This window comes from Patella vulgata, chromosome 3 (assembly GCF_932274485.2).
Source record: "Patella vulgata chromosome 3, xgPatVulg1.2, whole genome shotgun sequence".
Taxonomy (NCBI): domain Eukaryota; kingdom Metazoa; phylum Mollusca; class Gastropoda; family Patellidae; genus Patella; species Patella vulgata.
Window position 1 is genome coordinate 44,977,869 of NC_065881.2, and position 19,071 is coordinate 44,996,939.

At 35.5% G+C, this 19,071-nt stretch overlaps 1 protein-coding gene across 4 annotated transcripts; it reads left to right on the forward strand.

The window, feature by feature from the left end:
* The first annotated feature begins 1,592 nt into the window (after positions 1-1,592).
* On the forward strand, positions 1,593-14,184 carry LOC126815669 (orexin receptor type 2). Of its 4 annotated transcripts, none has more exons than XM_050541531.2 (3): positions 1,593-1,718; positions 11,863-12,703; positions 13,134-14,184. In XM_050541531.2, exons 2-3 carry the CDS (start codon positions 11,881-11,883, stop codon positions 13,466-13,468), a joined length of 1,158 nt encoding a protein of 385 aa, XP_050397488.1. In that variant the 5' UTR covers positions 1,593-1,718; positions 11,863-11,880; the 3' UTR covers positions 13,469-14,184. The 4 variants fall into 4 exon arrangements, with proteins under 4 accessions (XP_050397488.1, XP_050397487.1, XP_050397486.1 ...); XM_050541530.2 differs by lacking the exon at positions 1,593-1,718 and adding an exon at positions 6,025-6,274; XM_050541529.2 differs by lacking the exon at positions 1,593-1,718 and adding an exon at positions 10,409-10,668.
* Positions 14,185-19,071: the final 4,887 nt, after the last annotated feature.

The window sequence follows — 19,071 nt, forward strand, 5'->3', positions numbered from 1 at the left end:
TTTTCTAATACATCAAAAAAATGTTTTAGAATTTAATTTGCAGAAGGAAAAAAGTTAATATTTGAGACTCATTAAGTCGCATTGATGTCATCCTTATCAATGATTGTAGCGGCCTAGCGAATATTCACTGCTGATCAGTGTGCATCACTGGCCGACTGACATGGTAATGTTTGACTAAGTTGTAGTGCTTGACATTATTCCATCAGTATATCCTCGGAAATTTCTCTTACAACGGTCTTAGTTTTACTACGACAAACTGGGCCCTGTTTCTCGAAATCTTAACTAAAGATAAAATCTAGATTTTAGTAGATACTTAATTTTGATTGGCTAAGCACTAAAATATTATCAAATCAAATTACTAAAATTTGGATTTTATCTTAGCTAAAATTTCGTGAAACAGGCCCCAGTTCCGCAAAGGGCCCAGCTGGTCGAGCTTGTCAGGGCCCATCAAAGCCTTGATCCGCCTCTGAATATGATATAACCATGCTAGAAGCATTATATGAATCCAGTACCAGACTGGGCCCACCTGTTAACCTTTCCGTGACAGGTGGGCCTAAGCTCATTAAAAAAAAGTGGGCCCAAGCCTATAAAGAAAAAAGAAAAAAAGAGAAAGAAAAAAGAAAAAAAGAAAGGAGAGGGGGAGAATTTGAATTAAAAAGTTTCTTCCCGCTCCGGAGTCATTTTTGGGCATCACAATAAAAATATTATATGCATAATTTCATTATCGATTGAATTGTCAAATGAGGGATTCATTTAACATTTTCCCCGTCAATAATATAGTAATAAAGAATATTACAGAGAGTACAGGTTGTCTGTTCTGCTTGTCACAACATTATAAAATTATAGTTGACTAGTGCCATCAATCTAAAAGACCTGAAGATGACTTGAATATCCTTGAAGCTAAAGAAATAATTTGTTACTTCTTTAGAGAACAATTATCAGTTATCATCACAGAAGTAAACAAATATCATCATAAGCTCGTGAGATTCATGAGCTTATGATGATATGCGTTTACTTCTGTGAGTTCGAAGATTCTCGCTATATTCTGCGATGTACGTCAACAGAACTGTCAAATACGTGTACTGTATGTATATTATAATTTGCATCACGGAGAATAAAAGGTTTTTGTTTTTGACACTGAAGAGAATTCTCAAATTCATCTATTGATAGTGCTCTTAGATCATTCTGTATAGTTGTATCAGGAAATCAAAACTTTGCCTTCTTCTGCTTTAGTCTGAAATGCTTGGAAAATGGGTTTGCGGTTGTCAATTTTCAAAATTTTCGGGGGGGGGGGGACTCCCCCAGACCCTTCGGACGCAAACCCTTCGCCCCCCCCCCCACTCCGGCACTGTATAAATCAAGTAATAAAATATGGAATGAAATATTTTATGAAGTTTATTGATAACTGCAGTTTAAAAAAAGTTTGTGATTTAGAATAAGTACACACAAAGTTCATTTGCTACATGCCAATATTATAGTACCACACTGTACATCGACTCGGCTAATTATTCATGGGAAATTAATTGGCTGTCAAGTGTTTCAATTCCGGAAATAATTAATAGACAAATATAAAGGCAGGAAATTTGACCATTACGAAATCACTCAACGTACGGTAGGAGAGTTCATTAGTGAAAAGTGAGAAGTACATAAGTGAAAAGTGAGAAGTATGGAGAAAATACATCATCTTTTTAAAAACTTTGACCTTAAACAGGAAACTAGTAAGTATCGAAGATAAAACAAATTCGAAAAAGTATGTAAGTCAATTTAGAAATCTTTAGTTCATTTCAATAGAATCTAAATAACACCTAAAGAGATAAAAAGAACACGGTGAAAGTTGATTCTCGCTATATCATGTAGCCTGTTTGGTTCCTTGAAGCGATTGACTTTGTTTTGTAAGTTAAAGGGCGTATGGCTCTATTTTTTGGAAATTTGAAATACACAAAAATAGTTCTAAAAGCACATATTAATGTAATATGAATGTATGTAAAGTGATTTATATTCAATTTTTGAAAAAACGTAATTTCTAATCAATTATGTTCGGTAAAGTTTTCTATCGGCACCAGATGTGACGCAATATTGCTAAAAAAAAACCCTCTAATTTTGACGAGTCAGAACGTTTTTTCGCCAGGAAATGTTAATATTTGCAAATCTGATAGATCAAGATCAAAATGCCCCTACAAAAAGCGCAAAAAAAAGTCGGACTCATTTTTTTTTAATTTCGGTTCTGTTTATGCGCCATTTCGATTTAAAGGTGAAAACAGGTGTAAAAATGAGCTATTTACAACGCATTCAGGCTTTTCATATTTTAAAATATTTCTTCGTAACTTTCATAAACTTGTAGCATTAATCCATACGAAAACAGTATGTAATATGAGCAGTTGCCGAGAAATAGGCAATTTTGCATGAGTCACTTTTCATGTTATTTTGCACGTAAAAGAGTCAATTGGTATTGGATGATCATAAAAGTGACACAATTAAATGTCTTATGCCACTTTTTATTAGGCAAACCAATTAAAGGACAATATTGGTGTCAGCCATTATCACACCATCCTCGGTTACCCAGTGTACTCGTTCCGTTCTACTCCACTATACCCTGGGTTAATCCATAGGGTTTCCACGATTTCAAATTATCTGCCCTGGCCTAGAATGTAGCTACAGTCTACGAACCAATCAGAAAACAGTTTACAAACCAATCGTTTCGCCTTCGTTTTTATAAGGGTAGATAACCATATTCATGTCCATTTACTGAATGATTTATGTAAATAATGTATATATTTATAATTTATTTATACCGGAAGTGATGTTATATTGCCCAAAACATCAATTTTGACGTGTTGAAAGGGCTTTTCAAAAGAAAATATTAATGTTTACAAATCTAAAAAATTAGACGAATGTTCCACGTGGCTAAGTGGGTAAGACGCTGGCTCGCTGGCCTGGAGCTCGGGTGTTCGATCCCTGCATGGGCCGAGAAAGTTCATCCAGATTTTCCGGTGTGGTTCCCTCATGACAGTGATGCAGGGCGGAGGGCCGGACAAGGACAGCTATCTAGTCCTTCGGATGAGACGAAAACCCGATCCCGTGTATATATTGGAATGCACGTAAAAGATCCCTTGGCAGTTGGAATTCGATATATAAGAGTAGGCGATAGTGCCGCTGCCCGGGCAAAATTTAGTAGGACGCTAAACCCCATTTCATTTCATTTCCTACTAAAGACGCAAACTGTTTTGGGATTATTTTTTTTTATTTCGGTTTTGTATTTGCGCCATTTTGATTTAAAGGTGAAGAAGAGGTGTAAACAGGAGCTGTTTACAAATGCATTCTTGACAAATTTCATAACCCTGTAGCAATAATGCCAACGAAGACTGTGTATGTCAAAATTAATTTGTAATGTTAGCAGTTGCCGAGAAATAGGCAATTTTTCATAAGTCACTTTTCACGTTATTTTGCCTGTAAAGGAGTTAATTATAGTCAGATGTTCGATTTGTTTTCACCAACTGATGCCTAATGACACTTATGACTGGGCGGAACCAATTTCACATTTTCGATATCACCGGAAATGAGGTCATTTCGGCAAAACAAATATTTTATTTAACTGAGACACATTTGTAAGTTATTTATAATAAAGATATTTGCTTACAATGAACAAATAGAATGAACCCATGGGAACATATAGATATCGCAAAATGGTTTCTAACCTTTACGGTTGCAGAGAAATAGACGATTTTCTACAAGTAACTTTTCAAGGTTTTTGGTCTATAAAAGTGTCAATTATTACTCGATGTTTATAAAATTTTCACCATGTGATGCCTTATGCCATTTATGATTTCATAGAACTAATTTAACATTTTCATTATCACCGGAATTAATGTCATTTTGGCAAAAACTGTATTTTTAGCCTTCAAAACAAATATCTTTTTGAAGTGAGTTATATTTATTATTCGTTTAAAATTTTGATATTTGATTCCAATTGACATATAGTTTGGATCAATACGATCATATGGATGTCCAAAAATTGTTTCTAGCATCTTTCCTTGTCGACAAATAACCAATTTTGTCAGGATCACTTTTTAAGATCTTTTTCGCATTTAAATTTTCTATTAGAAAGTCATCTAACTTAGCGGTAAATTAGTAACAAATTTTATCAGTATCACTTTTTTGACATAATAACACATGGTAACAAATGTATAAATGGAATTGATATTGCTGGATTTGGTTGATTCTGCATCCATCTTATAACACGTGTGCAATGCCTATGTGGAAATCTGTTTAACGGTTTTATTGGTACCGGAAGTGACATAAGTTCAAGGGTAACGTGGCACCGGAAGTGACACATTACATAAGTTCAATGGTAACGTGGCACCGGTGAAACCCGTCATTACTGCTTCTCAGTTCTAGTTATTCTTCTTATTTTTTTTCCACTTGAGCATATCTCAGAAACTACTTGTCGAATCGATTCGATGTCTTGGGTTGTACTGGAAAATTGGGAGTGACTTAGCGTTTAAAGGTATTTCGTACTTTCTGCAACAATGCGAAATGTCTGAAATCACCGTTTTTTGAAAAATTGCCGTAATATTAACAATAATCTTCGGATTTTAACATTTGATTTATTTTGACATAGCCGGTGACAGAGCAAATAGCTACGGTACTTTAGATTTCTGATTTCCGACAAATCTTTTAAGATATTAGGCGCCAAATTCTGAAAATTTAAATTTTTACAAAAAACTTTTCTATTTATGAATATTTTTATGTGGTATTTTACCCAGGAATAAAGAGTCATCTGATTTGACCAAAAATGGCAACATTTTTTGTCACTGTAATTTTACTTGGCCGCCATTGGCTAATTCAGTTTTTCAGTCCTGGATTAATTATTTATTGTTCGATTTGTATAAAACAAAGTGCATATGCTCCGTGGTCCAAATGTCATTATTTTTGTTACCGGTAAAGTTGCCTTTTGGTAACGGAAGTGACGTAAATTTAGCAAAAACTACAATTTTGACAGTTCGGTACCACTTTTTGAAAGCAAATATTATTTTTTTCAAATCTGGTATGATTGAAAGAGTGTGACCTGTAAAGGCGCAGAAAACATCGGGCTCAGTTTGTTTAATTTCGATTTCGTTTTCGGGTCATTTCGATTAAAAGGTGACGTTTTGTGTTTTTGGATGAAAGATATCTCTCATAAACAGTGATTGAAAGTTGAGTAAATTCTTAACTTGAGTCTGAGAATGCTTTGTGAACTCGGGGTGGCACCGATAGTTCTGCCTTTTGCTCAACGTGCAGGTCGACGTTTCATCTTTCAAGATGATAATGCCCGTGCCCACCGCGCTCGTGTCGTGAATGACTACCTCCAGCGTCACCATATTGTCCATATGCCTTGGCCAGCCATGAGTCCCGACCTTTTCCCTATAAAGCATGTCTGGGTCATGATCGGGAGACGTGTTCGTCGACGTCAACGTCAACCGACAACACTACAAGAACTGGCCGTGGCACTGCATGAGGAGTGGGTCAGATTGTCTCAAATCGTGATTGGACGGTTGATTAGGAGCATGCCACGACGAACTGCTGAATGTCTGAGGATTGGTGGAGCAATTACTCATTATTAAGACAAAAATCAAAAACGTCCATTTTCACTTTTGACAGTGTATCTCTTTGCGAGTGAAATGGGACCGTCAGATAAGCCGCCCATATGAACTGTTTATGGTCATGTGTAGGCAATTGGCCTGTTATTAACATACACTGGTTACCTCTAATAAAAACAGCAGTACATTTCCGCAGTTTTGTATTGTTTCTGAATATCACCTACTTTTTTTGAAGAGTATATATTGTCCCTATATTGAGTGAAATTGGGTTATATTATTATCAACGGTAGCTTGAAAATCGGTTAAGATAGACAACAACAACAACAATATATCCCTGGTAAACATATTGATGGTCGAGAACTACTTGGACGGAAATCAACAAGCACTTACGTACAAATTCAGTGGTAACCTGCAATAGCGGATATAATAATGATCTGAATATCAAGATTACGACTAATGGGATCAGTTGTCAAGTTCGGCGTTATGTAATATTTCTGGTTGAAACTTTTGATATCAGTCTATTAGCAACAATCTAAATATTATATTATTACGTTATAATTTACTACGATCTTATTGCAAGTGCACAATACAGCAGATCGACTATTATAAATCGTACAAGCAGCTTTGCCACAGTTTTAACTTTGAACTGCCATAAATTTCAGCGAACTTTCACATCTATTATCGCCTGACTGTAAAAGGTAAGAATATGAAAAATGTTGAGATATACTGATGTGCTTGTTTTTAGCTACGATTGGGTGCCTTTAGTTCAAAGTGGCAAACTCAATTTCTTTATTAATGCATGTAACATCTTAAAAATAAGATAATGTTATACTATTATGACCAATTGAACTAGTTACAGGGGCCAATGTAGTGACACAACTATCGCCTAACTCCAAATATTCGCGTTTAAATTAATAAAGCGTTTTTTTATCCGACATACATCGTCATACATCTCCCGTTTAAAAATGGCGTTCCTAGTAACGGCTTAACGGCTCGATTTTAAATACGATGATTTATACCCGTTTCAGATAGGATTATATGCTTAATTGTAGTTGGATGTGGCAGAAATGTTATAAATAACAATAATCAAGCGTTGTTTTGATGAAAAATATTGAGAGATGAGGTTTGTTATCTATTGGCGAGCGGGTTCAGCGCCCTTCAGCTCTCTATTTTGAAAATCCCTTTGCAGCCCTTTTAACGCTTTCTAAGGTGGTGGGATGGAGTGTGCATTTTATATCAAAGGGCCTGTCTTATCAATTCAGGTGTCATGGTTTCAATGCCAAGCTAATCTCGTGGGTTTTCTCAGGATCCTACACACGGCTGAATTAATTTAATAATCTATAACCATTGTGTTGATTTTTCCCTTTTTTTTTTATTTATTTGTTTTATTTTAGAAAAAGGTGGAATTTACTGTATGCGTATCTATTCCAAAATCAACCATACATTATAATAATCGCAGACAGTGCAGACGCATATTGTGCCTGTGACAAACCCTTGTTTTTGCTTTAAAAGTAAGAGAGTGCCTTTTTGTGGATTGTCATCGCTTTGTGCAATATAATTTTTGTAATCTTTTTTGACCGTAATATCTGATCTGATGAACTGCCGCTCATCAACCGATTTTTTTTTTTTTTTTTTTTTGGGGGGGGGGACAATTTATACAAGTATGGCATTTAAAAACGATAACTCTTATTCCATCGAAAGTTTACAAAAGTAACATTAATGTAAACATTTAGACTCGAATTATATCATTTTAAAAATCCACTTTTGTTTTGAATTTTTTTTCCAACAATTTTCAAAGGAATACAGCTTATGGAAAATCCCGGCGCGGCAAATGCTGCATAGCGTAAATAAACGAACTACAATTATATTGAACTTTTATTTTAATTAGATTGCCACATCAGTATTAAATCATAATGTCTGTCATCTGTGTACTTGTGGTGATTCGGATACAACGCTGTGCAAGCGAATTGTTGAAATAAGATATAACGAAATGAACCAGTTTTTCTTGACCGGAGATTAAATCCAATCTCTCACTACTTCATCTGACCTATGTACCGTAAAACTTTAACCAGGGGATCATTACAACAATATAGGATATTGGATCGGTTTATGAATCATCATATTGTTGAGTCAACCACAATTAATTTTACTTCAAGTATTCTGTTTAATTAACCAAAGTTTATTCGGTACTTTCCAAAGTTGATTTGCCCCTGATATAGTATCATATGCATACAATATCTTTAATGTCAAATTACATTGCAGAACGTGAAAATACGAAACTTTTTTTTAAACAAAAATTAACAATTCCGACTTTGCAGTGAAGTGAACCCTTTTTTGTACGCATTGTCTTCGTGGTGGAGTTGAGAAGGGGTCACAGATTTTTAAAATTTAAATTGATATTAAAGGGATGCAACACTGAGAAAAATTCAAATTGTTCGGCCCATACGAATTGCCGAAACTACCTGAAACCGACGGAATCCTGATTAATACTTACTGAAACCAGAATAATTCGACAATTTAACTTAATATTAGTAAATATTGAAATACAATGCGAACAAATAATATGTTTCGTTTTTCCCAGATCTTTTTTACCTTGTGTGATATTGATAAAAACGCCATTAAAAGGATCATTTATTATGTATATAAATCATCAGCATTGACATAACAATTGAAATAACATATCAAAATCGAACATGTGGTGTAAACTTCTCCTCAGTATACATTTAACACCGAAATTCACCCGGAGGAATATTTTTGTATAGAACGAGTATAATTAGGCACTTTATGTATACTTTTAACAAAATAGTATAATCTTTCCAAAAGATTCCCCCGTTTGGAGTGATAAACCCGATATTTTTTGCTGTTGTTATAAACACATCTTTTTTTTTTATGTTGGTTAAACTTAACAAATAAATGGCAATTATTTCTCAAATTTTTGTAATCTATAAAAAGACACGCACTTTTTACAACTCATTTCTATTTATATTAACAGCCAGCATGGTCAAAAACAAGGTCAATATATGGGACTGTCTTAAACTTATTGTCTATCCATTTGTATAAGATGTCCATTTCCTTGCCACGGCCATTAACATGGATAATATTATCACAAGGTTTCTATCACATGCTATGAGGGTAAAATGTCAATGATCTGATTTCTCAGTGACATTACAAAGGTCCATTCTATTTGTTTTTGCTAACCAAGCTGTAGAACATACAGGTCAATTTCCAAGCGCTTACAATGACATAAATCTAAAGAGGAATACTGCACTAAGAAGAGGACGCAGAACCTGTCCAAAAGCAGTGTTGTGCAATATACCATTTGTGAAATCTGTTTTCAAAACACCACATAAATCCCTATAGAAATTAATGAAATTAATCTTTATGGTGAATATTTTACCGTTATTCGTTCGTACAAACGGTGTCTTGGAAGACAAACATCGTTGTATTTGAAATTTATTGCTTTTTTAGCCGTGTCTAGTTGATTTCTCGAGGCCCAATTAGTTATTTGCCAATATGTTGCCATGATCGTTAAAACCCATTTCATTTCATTTCGTCGCTGTTGTCATGATCAGCTACGATTAATCTTTAGTAAAATTACCATTCTTTGGCATTGAAGAAGTAGAAAAGGTCGCCCATAAATATACAGTTGGATATGGATATTGCTCTATAATGAACAATTGATTAGGCATATGCATCTGATATGCTTACTACTTTGTCTAATCTTGCGTTGTTTCTTCTACCTGAAACAATAGCTGGTGCTTTGTTTCATGTTGACCCCTTACACACGAAGAAGAAATATTCTCGTAAAATAAAAAGTTAAGCCTACTATTTTAGCGTATTGAATTAATTGTAATAGTTAAGAATCAGATTACAATCCCACCGCAGGCGGGCTAGTAGACCTTTAGAATCCGCAAAAGATGCTACTGATTAACTAGTACCACGTTTTGGTATTTCAGACGGAAACAAAAGGTTCCACTCACATTTCATAGTCCACAGTGTTTGAATTTATTTAGAAACTAAAGCCGTGTTCTGAACGAGTTGGTGACATTTTACAGGGGTTACATACATCGCTTTATAGTAGTTCAGTTCTGAGTTAGAACATCTGTATCGAACTTATACAAATAAACAGAAATGATAATCCAATATTTCTCTTAACATCAGAGCTATCGATGCAGAAATGAAAAATTGTTTCGTGTTCAAATGCATTTTCTTAGAGATTATGACGTTAATTTTCAACTTAAAACATGACAAATTACCAGTAATTCCCAATTGCTTAGATTAAAAAAATTCCCACGATATCATAGTTGTTTGGAAAAGGTCGCAATAAAATGAAGTGGGTCCTTATGGGATCAAGTGTATTACTCTTATTGATTTCCGTTAGTGATCTTTTTGTATACCTTATATGCAGCGATCTTACATCTGATAACTGTAAATACAGAGTTCCAAGTACAACACATGGGCGTGAAATAAAATTAACATTTGACTTTAATCAAGCGTTTATAGGAAGTTATCCTATTGAACCCAATTGGTTGTAAAAATCTCTACAACAATAAAAAAAATAAATGGGGCCGTATTTCGTCATTCAAGAGTCATCATCTGGTGTCCACCACGTCCTCATTAATAAAAAAAACCATCGAGCGTGCGTCACAGCACGACCAATAAGATTTCAAACGCCCCCCAATGCTAATACTTTGACTTACCAGTGGAACTTCACATGTGTTATGTATATTAATTATATTATATTGAAACGCCATACCTAATTAATTATTATTGAAATGGACTCTCCCTTCAAATAGTGAACGGTATAAAACCACGTGTGTTCATTTAATAAATTTGTAATGGTCAGTAAAGCCAAACGTTTGTTACTATATTACAATAGGAGAATGGTATTTTAACAGATAGCAGCTGATGATATCCATGTGTTTGTAGATTTTGTGTTACCCACTTACTGTTGAGAGTAAATAATATTATATACCGACATTCATCTTTGGAGATCATTTTTAATACAAAACTAACGATTGTTTTCAGTTAACATTATATGACCAAAATGTTCACGTAACTATTATAATTGTGGTGGGTTACAGACTGAGAGGTAAGCTCATATTAAATGCATGTCTACTTAGCGTGTTAGGTCTGCTATAAGACGATGTCTTGCATCACTTTGGCACATAAGAAAAGTATAATACCAGTAACGAATTTGCAGCTCTCTTCTTCAAAAATGTATCATGTGAAAAATGTGAAATAATAAGAATATCTATCTGCATGCATGCCTATGGAAAGAGGTGCTGCTCTTGAACAACCATACGCTTGTTAACTTAAGGTCACATTACATCTTTAAAAAATATTGATACCTTTGCGATTTATCTTACCAATATGGAAATTATTGTCACTCATGCATTATCTATATTGACGTGGGGATACTGTAATTAACATGCAGACCATTTTTCTTCATCTTCCGTTTCTTAGTGATACGTCTAAAATTTCTATCTTAACAACAGTTATTATGTATAACCCACTTAACAACTGTAAAATTCTGATACCAAATGGTTTTCAATTTTGTATTGCAAATGGTTTTCAATTTTGTATTGCAAATGGTTTTCAATTTTGTATTGTAAAGTTTTGAAATGCTGGGTCAATAATTAATTCAGCATTTAAAAAGCCTGCATTTATCATAAAAGACACATCTAGACTTTATTTCGAAAGGAAACCACCAAAAAACATAAACCTAAAAATCGGTGAAGTTCTGTTTCCTGTTAGTAATTTCTCCGATTGTAACACTAATATTCTACAGGAAGAAACAATACGTCATTGTGTGGTACGTTTTTGTTTTAAATGAATGAATGACTATTAAATAATTAACGCTGTATTCGTCACGTTAGACATTTAAGACACCTACATTCTCTAATTAGATCGGTTTGACATGTCAAAATACTTCTAGTTCCTTTGTAACACGATATATAATATAGGTTTAATTAAGTACTTCTGTAAACTTTACGTGTCGAAATAGATTCTTAAGAAATTGGCTAGAATATCAACCTAAGACTTTTTCATAAACCAGCTTTCAGGTAAATCTACAATATTTAATAGCACCCTATTGAGCCAGGCGATTTCCGGATTATTGTATTATAAGAATAAACTTGGAAACTCTGCTAATGGATGAGCTCTTGGTTACTTCTCGTCTTTTGTTGTCTTAGTTATTCAAAATATAGTACAGTGGGGTAGATCGATCAAATATGAACCATATTTCAATCAAATATAATTAATTCAACGTGTTTATATTTTTCAGAGCATCTATTTAAACAAGATGAACGTCGTAACAACAAACAGCGAAATGGAAATCATTGACTATCTAATCAGCATAAATGATACAGACGCCATCTTGATTTATCTGAACGACAACAAGGCCAGGCTGTATATCCCTGTTATTGTTTTTCTTATATTCCTGTCAGTGGTTGGTACCTTTGGAAATATTCTCGTTTGCTGTGTATACTGGAAGAAAGCGTACAAAGCATCCTCGCATTACTTCATACTAACTCTCGCCATTTTGGATTTGGTTACATGTCTAATCGGAGTTCCAACAGAAATTTTTGACCTTCGTTACCCATACGTATTTTTCTTCCCAATCGTTTGTAAAATACTGAGATTTATTCATTCCTCTACAATAATCTCGTCTTCATCAGTTCTGATAGCTGTAGCTTTTGATAGATATTACCGAATATGTCGTCTGGGAAAACAATTTAGTGTAAGAAAGGCGCGAATTCTGTGTATCGTATCTGTGATATTAGGGATTCTAACTTCGTGGCCTTCTGTGTTACTGTTTGGACAGAAAACAATTGAACTGGGAATTCCTGGAGTCTATGGGGCGGATTGTTCTACAGATGATTCGGTACGAGGAACTATCTATCCAACATTATATTATGGATTCCTTTTCAATCTTTTCTTCATGACAGTCGTGTTCTTCGCCATCTTGTACACCAAAATTGGGCTGGAAATCTGGAGACGAAAGAAGGCGCACATCAGCGATAATTTTGGCAATTCTGAGACTGTGAAAAACTCCATAACTAATACTGTTTCTGATCCAACAAGTACAGAGATGTCGTCGGACGTAGACGACAACTGCCATATAGGTAAGTTGTTCATGACTGATTTGTATGGGTTCCTTTTCATATGCGGTCAGATTATATTCATCGCAGTTTCATTAATAAATCACTTTGTGACATGTCGTGCCCCCGGAAATAGAGTAGGGCTCTTAAATCTAACACCGACGTAGTTTAATATAAAATATGACCCTAGAAATTTAGGATATAGTGTGTAAATTACAGTAGGGCGCAGTTCAAAATATAAACAATAATAAACTACAAACAACCGCCAATCACGTCATTGGAGTTTTTCTGGGATTTTATAAACGTCATTATTAATTGGAACAAAACAGGTAACAGTGTAAAAAGACAAAAACAATGAAAAACTAATTGACAGTTCTTAAGCAATTTCTAAATTATTTTAAATTTGGCATCTAACAAAGCAGACATTCTGATCATTGGTATTTTAATTTTTCAGGGAAGCACGTAAAAGTCAAGATTCAGAAACCACGACAGAGAATGAGGGTTGGTCGGACGACAACGGTTCTATTTGCAGTAACTCTGGCTTATATATTGAGTTTCCTACCATATCTCATTGTCATGGTGCTGCGGAGTGTTCTAAAAGACTTTGAAAGTGGTTTGGACGATATTGGAGAGGTAATTTATAAATTCTGTGTCAAATCATTCTTTATAAACAATGCGATCAATCCAATAATTTACAGTTTTCTAAATGCAAGTTTCCGAAAGGATGCCAAACAGTTACTGCGTCGTACAGCACAAGCTTGTTACTGTTGTAGACGATCTGAACATTGATCTATAGCAGAACTATAGCATCTGATTTAATAACAGTTTACATGGTGGAAGAACACCTATTGGGTTAATACATACTTATGGTAACATTTAAATTAGGGATATTTTGACTAATATGGTAGAAAATATCTGTGTCTATAACAGATCGGTTGGAATGAACATTTAATGGACATTTTGTCCCCCCCCCCCCAAAAAAAACAAAAAAACAATTGGCCCCAGGTCCAAGGAGGACACCCATTCATTCGTTGATACATTGTGACTAAAATTATCGAACGCATGGTACATCAGTAACTATCTGGGTGTTTCCAGTGATGGAGGTTTGTTACCGTAGTTATTTTTTCAGACTAAATCGAACTCGCGTATTTTTCTTTTTCGAATAAAATTTGACTTTAAATAACACAAGCATATTGTCTGTTTTTCTTTTTCCTGTTAAATCATTTGAGCATCTGACACTGAACAAATCGGTCATGCTGCTTTGCCCCCAGTTGTAGACATATCCAAACATGTTCGTTATTTCATTATATTTTGATCTTTGCTTCGTATTATTTAATCAAATGATCTCTACTATATATATATCTGTTTGTTTATGTACAAAGTTTTGTTAATAAAAATACTACCATTTATGTATACATGTATATTAATTACTATAACTAATTTGGTGCATTGTTATGGTAATATTTCTCACCAATGATCATTATATTAAATACATATAAAAGTCAGATGCCTACTTGTTTTTGTTTCTTATTATATTAACGCTAGTTGTATCGAGGAATTTAATGCGTTGGTACATTTACTGGCACAGTATTAGAGTTAACTGACTGTATTAAATACAAATGGCAGTAGCTAGGATGCGAGTGAGGGGTGGTCCGCCCAGGGAAACGCCTTATTATTGGTGGCGGAGCTTTTGGTCTACTACATTGAAAAGGGGCTGTATTTTTCTGTCGGGACAGTAGAATTGTACATGGCGCCTGACAATTTTATTTTCCACGAAAACACAGCTAACTGTCGATAACTACGTTCCATTTGTATTATTGTGGTAGGGAAGGGAACTCAGGACAAGCTACGCCACACAACAAGCACAAGAATGGGTGTTAGCTAAGTAAACAGCTAAAATTAAACGTACTTTTTGCACGACATCCGTCCATAATAGGACCATGGTTTAGGCCTGAATTTCAGAAGAAAATGTAGTGGTCGTGGTTGGTAGGCGGGAAGGGGGGGGGGGGGTTAATGCAAGGACTGCTCGGGCTGCACATGGATGGGTAAGCATCACGATCGTGAGTTTTGTTCTTTTTCATCAGACGTGGGATGGGATGGACATTCAAAGCGCGAGATAATGATGTTATGTGATATCACAATTAATGCTTTGCATTAATGAAATTGAATCACAATATGATCCTATTAATTCATAATAAAAATTGACGTCAAACGGGGTGTTTGATTTCTCTCTTTAAAAAGCCCAGTGTGTATATTTGCCTACGTAATTTGAAGACGATGATGCATTGTAAAATGACAAATTTCCTTAACATGAACCTGGCAAACCCCATCATGCAAAAATTCCTGGATCCGCCCCTGAATTATAACCATACCTTCCGCTTTCACCGTTGGTGGTATTGCAGACAAGTGGTCTTATTTAAGGGCAAGGTAAAGTGACAAAAATTGTCACAACACCTGAAATGGGGGGAGGGGGTCCTCAAAAAAGCATTCACTACACCTTTAATGCCTTTATTTTTGTGTCTAGACGTGCTTCAGATGATACTGAACAATAAAAAATGGATGAAAATCAAAAATAATGACTTTGGAATTTGTAAATATGAAGCAAATATACCACTCAGCACTGCGCAGCTACAGGGTAAACAACTCAACATGGGAAATCACAAAGTCTCACAGAGATACCTGAATATATACAATACAACTATCAAGACTTCAAATTATGAAAACTATCTTTGTTTTAGCATACCACGTCCATATAATTAAACTTTTTTTTTCAAATATCCTCCATTTTTTTCAAGGGACTACTTTCAGACTTTTTGTATGGAGTACTATCATAAATATCATTTGGATTAAATGTTTCGGGTCTGTATGGAAAATTGTAAATACTGCATCACAATTTTCTTGAAACTGCTTTTGGTTTTCAGCAATTTTTTATAATGAATACACGTTGCTATCATTTGTATTACTTCTTAATTCACCCCTTGAAACTTTATGCCAGGAAGCATAAAGATGCACTGACAATTAAACATTTTTACTAAGTTTTACAGAAAAATAATTTGTTATAAATTTTATTCAATATTTATTCACACTCAACACATTATTTAGTCTTAGATTGTACACTAATAGTCCACTATTGAATGTGGAAAGGTCCAGTTGAATGGTTGATTGGAAAATATGATGTGTTTCAAATGGTACTCCATAGAAATGAATTTACCCTACAAAAATTATATCTAGGTAACAAATTCTATATCAGACCCTCAAAATGATTATTATTCTAACATAAATGAATAATAATCTATCCAAAATTTGGAAACAAGCCTTTTTGCTAACATTAATCAACACTTGACAACGGCAGTCATGATAGCTTAGATTTTGACAGTTCTGTTTTCATCAATTTACAGAACGGTCCGTATGAATAATGTTGATGTAGTAGGGTGTAATTTATAAATGTTTTGTTATTTATATGTAAATAAAGTTTATGTAATATATGGTGTTGTATCTTATGCCAGCTTGGTGTCTTGGAATCTAGACAAGATGTAGTGTCCAGAGTGTGTGTTGTATTGTATTAAAAGATGTGACAGTTCTTTCAAAGGAGGCGCAATAGTATACAATATTACGATTTACCGCCTGATGTAAAGTCAAAAAGTATTTACCTCATTTTTATTTACCTTTCTGTGTCGAATTACCGCTGAAGGGAAGTGTTGCTCGCATCAATAAGTTCATGCATGACTTATTTTTTTAATATTATCAAATCCCGTAAATGACACCTCATTTGTATTTTGATATGAATTAATCGTATTCCTCAGTTGTTTAAATTAAAAAATTAAAAATTTGAAATTAACACTATGCTCATTGATATTGGCATACGGTCGAGGACATACCAGTGGACACGAAAGCTACCTGCGAAATGTGCTATTACTAAAGGGAATACGACATAATTGTATGTATGGTGTTGTAAATGAAACCTTTGCATATCGATACAATGTTCCGCTCAGCGTTGTCAGTTTAACGATTATTCGCATCACTCGTCTAAAGATATGAGGGGTCATTTTCAAGATTGAAAAAGAAAATGGCGGATCCCCACCCCGTGGTAGCAAGGGCGTGGAAATCTCATACAAGGAAATAGGAAAGCAACTCGAAAATCTAAGACTCGACTACTGTACTTCATAGATCAGAGTCTAAATAAAGAGATGATAGCTGTCCCCAAGTTTTTTCGTTTTGTCTGTAGGCGTAACCGCGATTGGGCAAGAAAGTGATGAAACTGAAATTTTCGTTTACGTGATAACACGCGGATGTACGAATTAAAGGGGTATTGACAGTGAAATAGTGTATTGTGAGTAATAGAGTTTATTTTGGACGTTTGTATCCAAGGGTCACTATTCTGTGTTGGGAAATAATATCTTCAGCCTCGTTGGTGTTGAGACTACTATGCAACAAGATGGTGCCACTTTACCTTGCCCTTAAGAAGCGCTTGCACAGGGCTAGATCTATTTGTTAAAGATACATTATGTAAGATTTAGATAAAGAGCTAGCCATTCTTGCTATAATACTTCAAAAATAGATAATGTAATATGAATACTTTGAAAATTTCATTCAAAATACTCTATTACGAGGGGATCACGTGGCTAAGTGGGTAAGACGCTAGCTCGCTAGCCTGGAGGTCGGGTGTTCGATCCCTGCATTGGCCGAGAAAGTTCATCCAGATTTTCCGGCGTGGTTCTCCCTTGTCAGTGATGCAGGACGGAGGGGCTGACAAGGAAAGCTGTCTAGTCGTTCGGATGGGACGAAAAACCGAGGTCCCGTGTACACATTGGCGTGCACGTAAAAGATCCCTTGGCAGTTGGAATTCGATATAAGAGTAGGCCGTAGTGCCGCTGTCCGGGCAAAATTTCCCTCATAGCACACTGTATGGCGTATGCCCGTCTTCATTAGCCTAGCTTAGGAGCAGAACAGTAGGACGTTAAACTCCATTTCATTTCATTTCATTTCATTTCACTCTATTACGAGCGAAGATATTAGCCTTTAAAGGTTTGCCATGACGTGTGCAATAATTTCAACCATCGTACTGGTTGTTCGACGCTAAGTCTCGCTCCTCCATTTTTAGCTTAAATCAAAATATGGCTGAACTGTTCTAATATATTTAATATCGGAGAAATCCGATGGCATCGAGGGTTGATTATGGTCTGGATAAGTTAATTAATGTCTAATTAATAATTTAGAAAACATTTCTGGCTTAAAGAAAGACCTGCAATAGGCAGATTTAGCTCTTGCATAATGTATGTTTAAGGCAGTTCAAGTTTCGTCAATAAGGTTAGGAAAGGTGATTGTTGGCGAGATGTAGGTTAGGTTTAAGCTTGGGGCTAACATGGTTAGGGCTAGGATTACCGTTAGCCCTGTTACATCTAATTTGAAGTTGGCCTTATCAAATAGATCTAACTCTTTCATAAGAGTCTTTCCTGTTTGACGAAACAGCAATAGGCCTAAACGGTAACGTCTAAGAATTAGAGCCAACTGCAGATTTCGCCAAGGTCACGAGATGTAAATAGGGTTAGAGCACGTGATTGTTGACGAGATTGTGGATTAGGGTTAGGATAAAGGCCCGGTTGTGGTTTCGATCCCTGGTGTGAGGTGTGGCTTGGAGATAGGGGCGCCTTCTCAACCTCGTGGGTTTCCTCCGTGTGCTCCGGTTTCCTCCCACAGGAAAGACCTCTGCGCCTGCGCTAAGGTAATAAAAATGAAAAATAAGACTTGACTCCGATATCACCTTCGGTGGAAGCGGACGTTGGACACCAAGAACAACAACAAAGATACCACCACAGAGTAAAAAATTTTGCACTGTGCTACCACTATCTGTTTACATCTCGTGGCCTTTGACCAAGTCTGCAGTTGGCCTTAACTTTTAGACCTAACCGAGTAAACGGAGTAAAGCTGTGTGGTTGAGAATGCGGAGTAATATTTAAAAAAAATGGGGTATAAATTAATAAAGAATTACACTGTTAATTGATCGTAAAGTAGATGAAAACCTGTGACTTTTCTGAATGTGGACATATGGCGTTGGTAGGCTTAGAATCGGATTCTGTCAGTCCACTTTTTTGGAAAAATTTGTAAATTAAAAAATATAAGCCACCTGGGGTCACGACCCGTCATCGTTCCGTTTGAGGCTTTCGTCACCGTCAGGGCGCCAGCAGGTAATCGGGGCCTAGTCCGGGCTAGAAATGGTTCCACTACTGATATGTCTTCCGTCTTGCTCCAGCTAAAAATCGCAGCTAAGTCCGGGCCTGTACAGAACTCTAAAATGATGGCGCGTGCGCCAGTGGGTCAATTCAAGTACTGGGTTAACCTGGTGTAGTGTTTAACACCTGTTAAATTAGTGTGGCACAAACTTGTACCCGAGC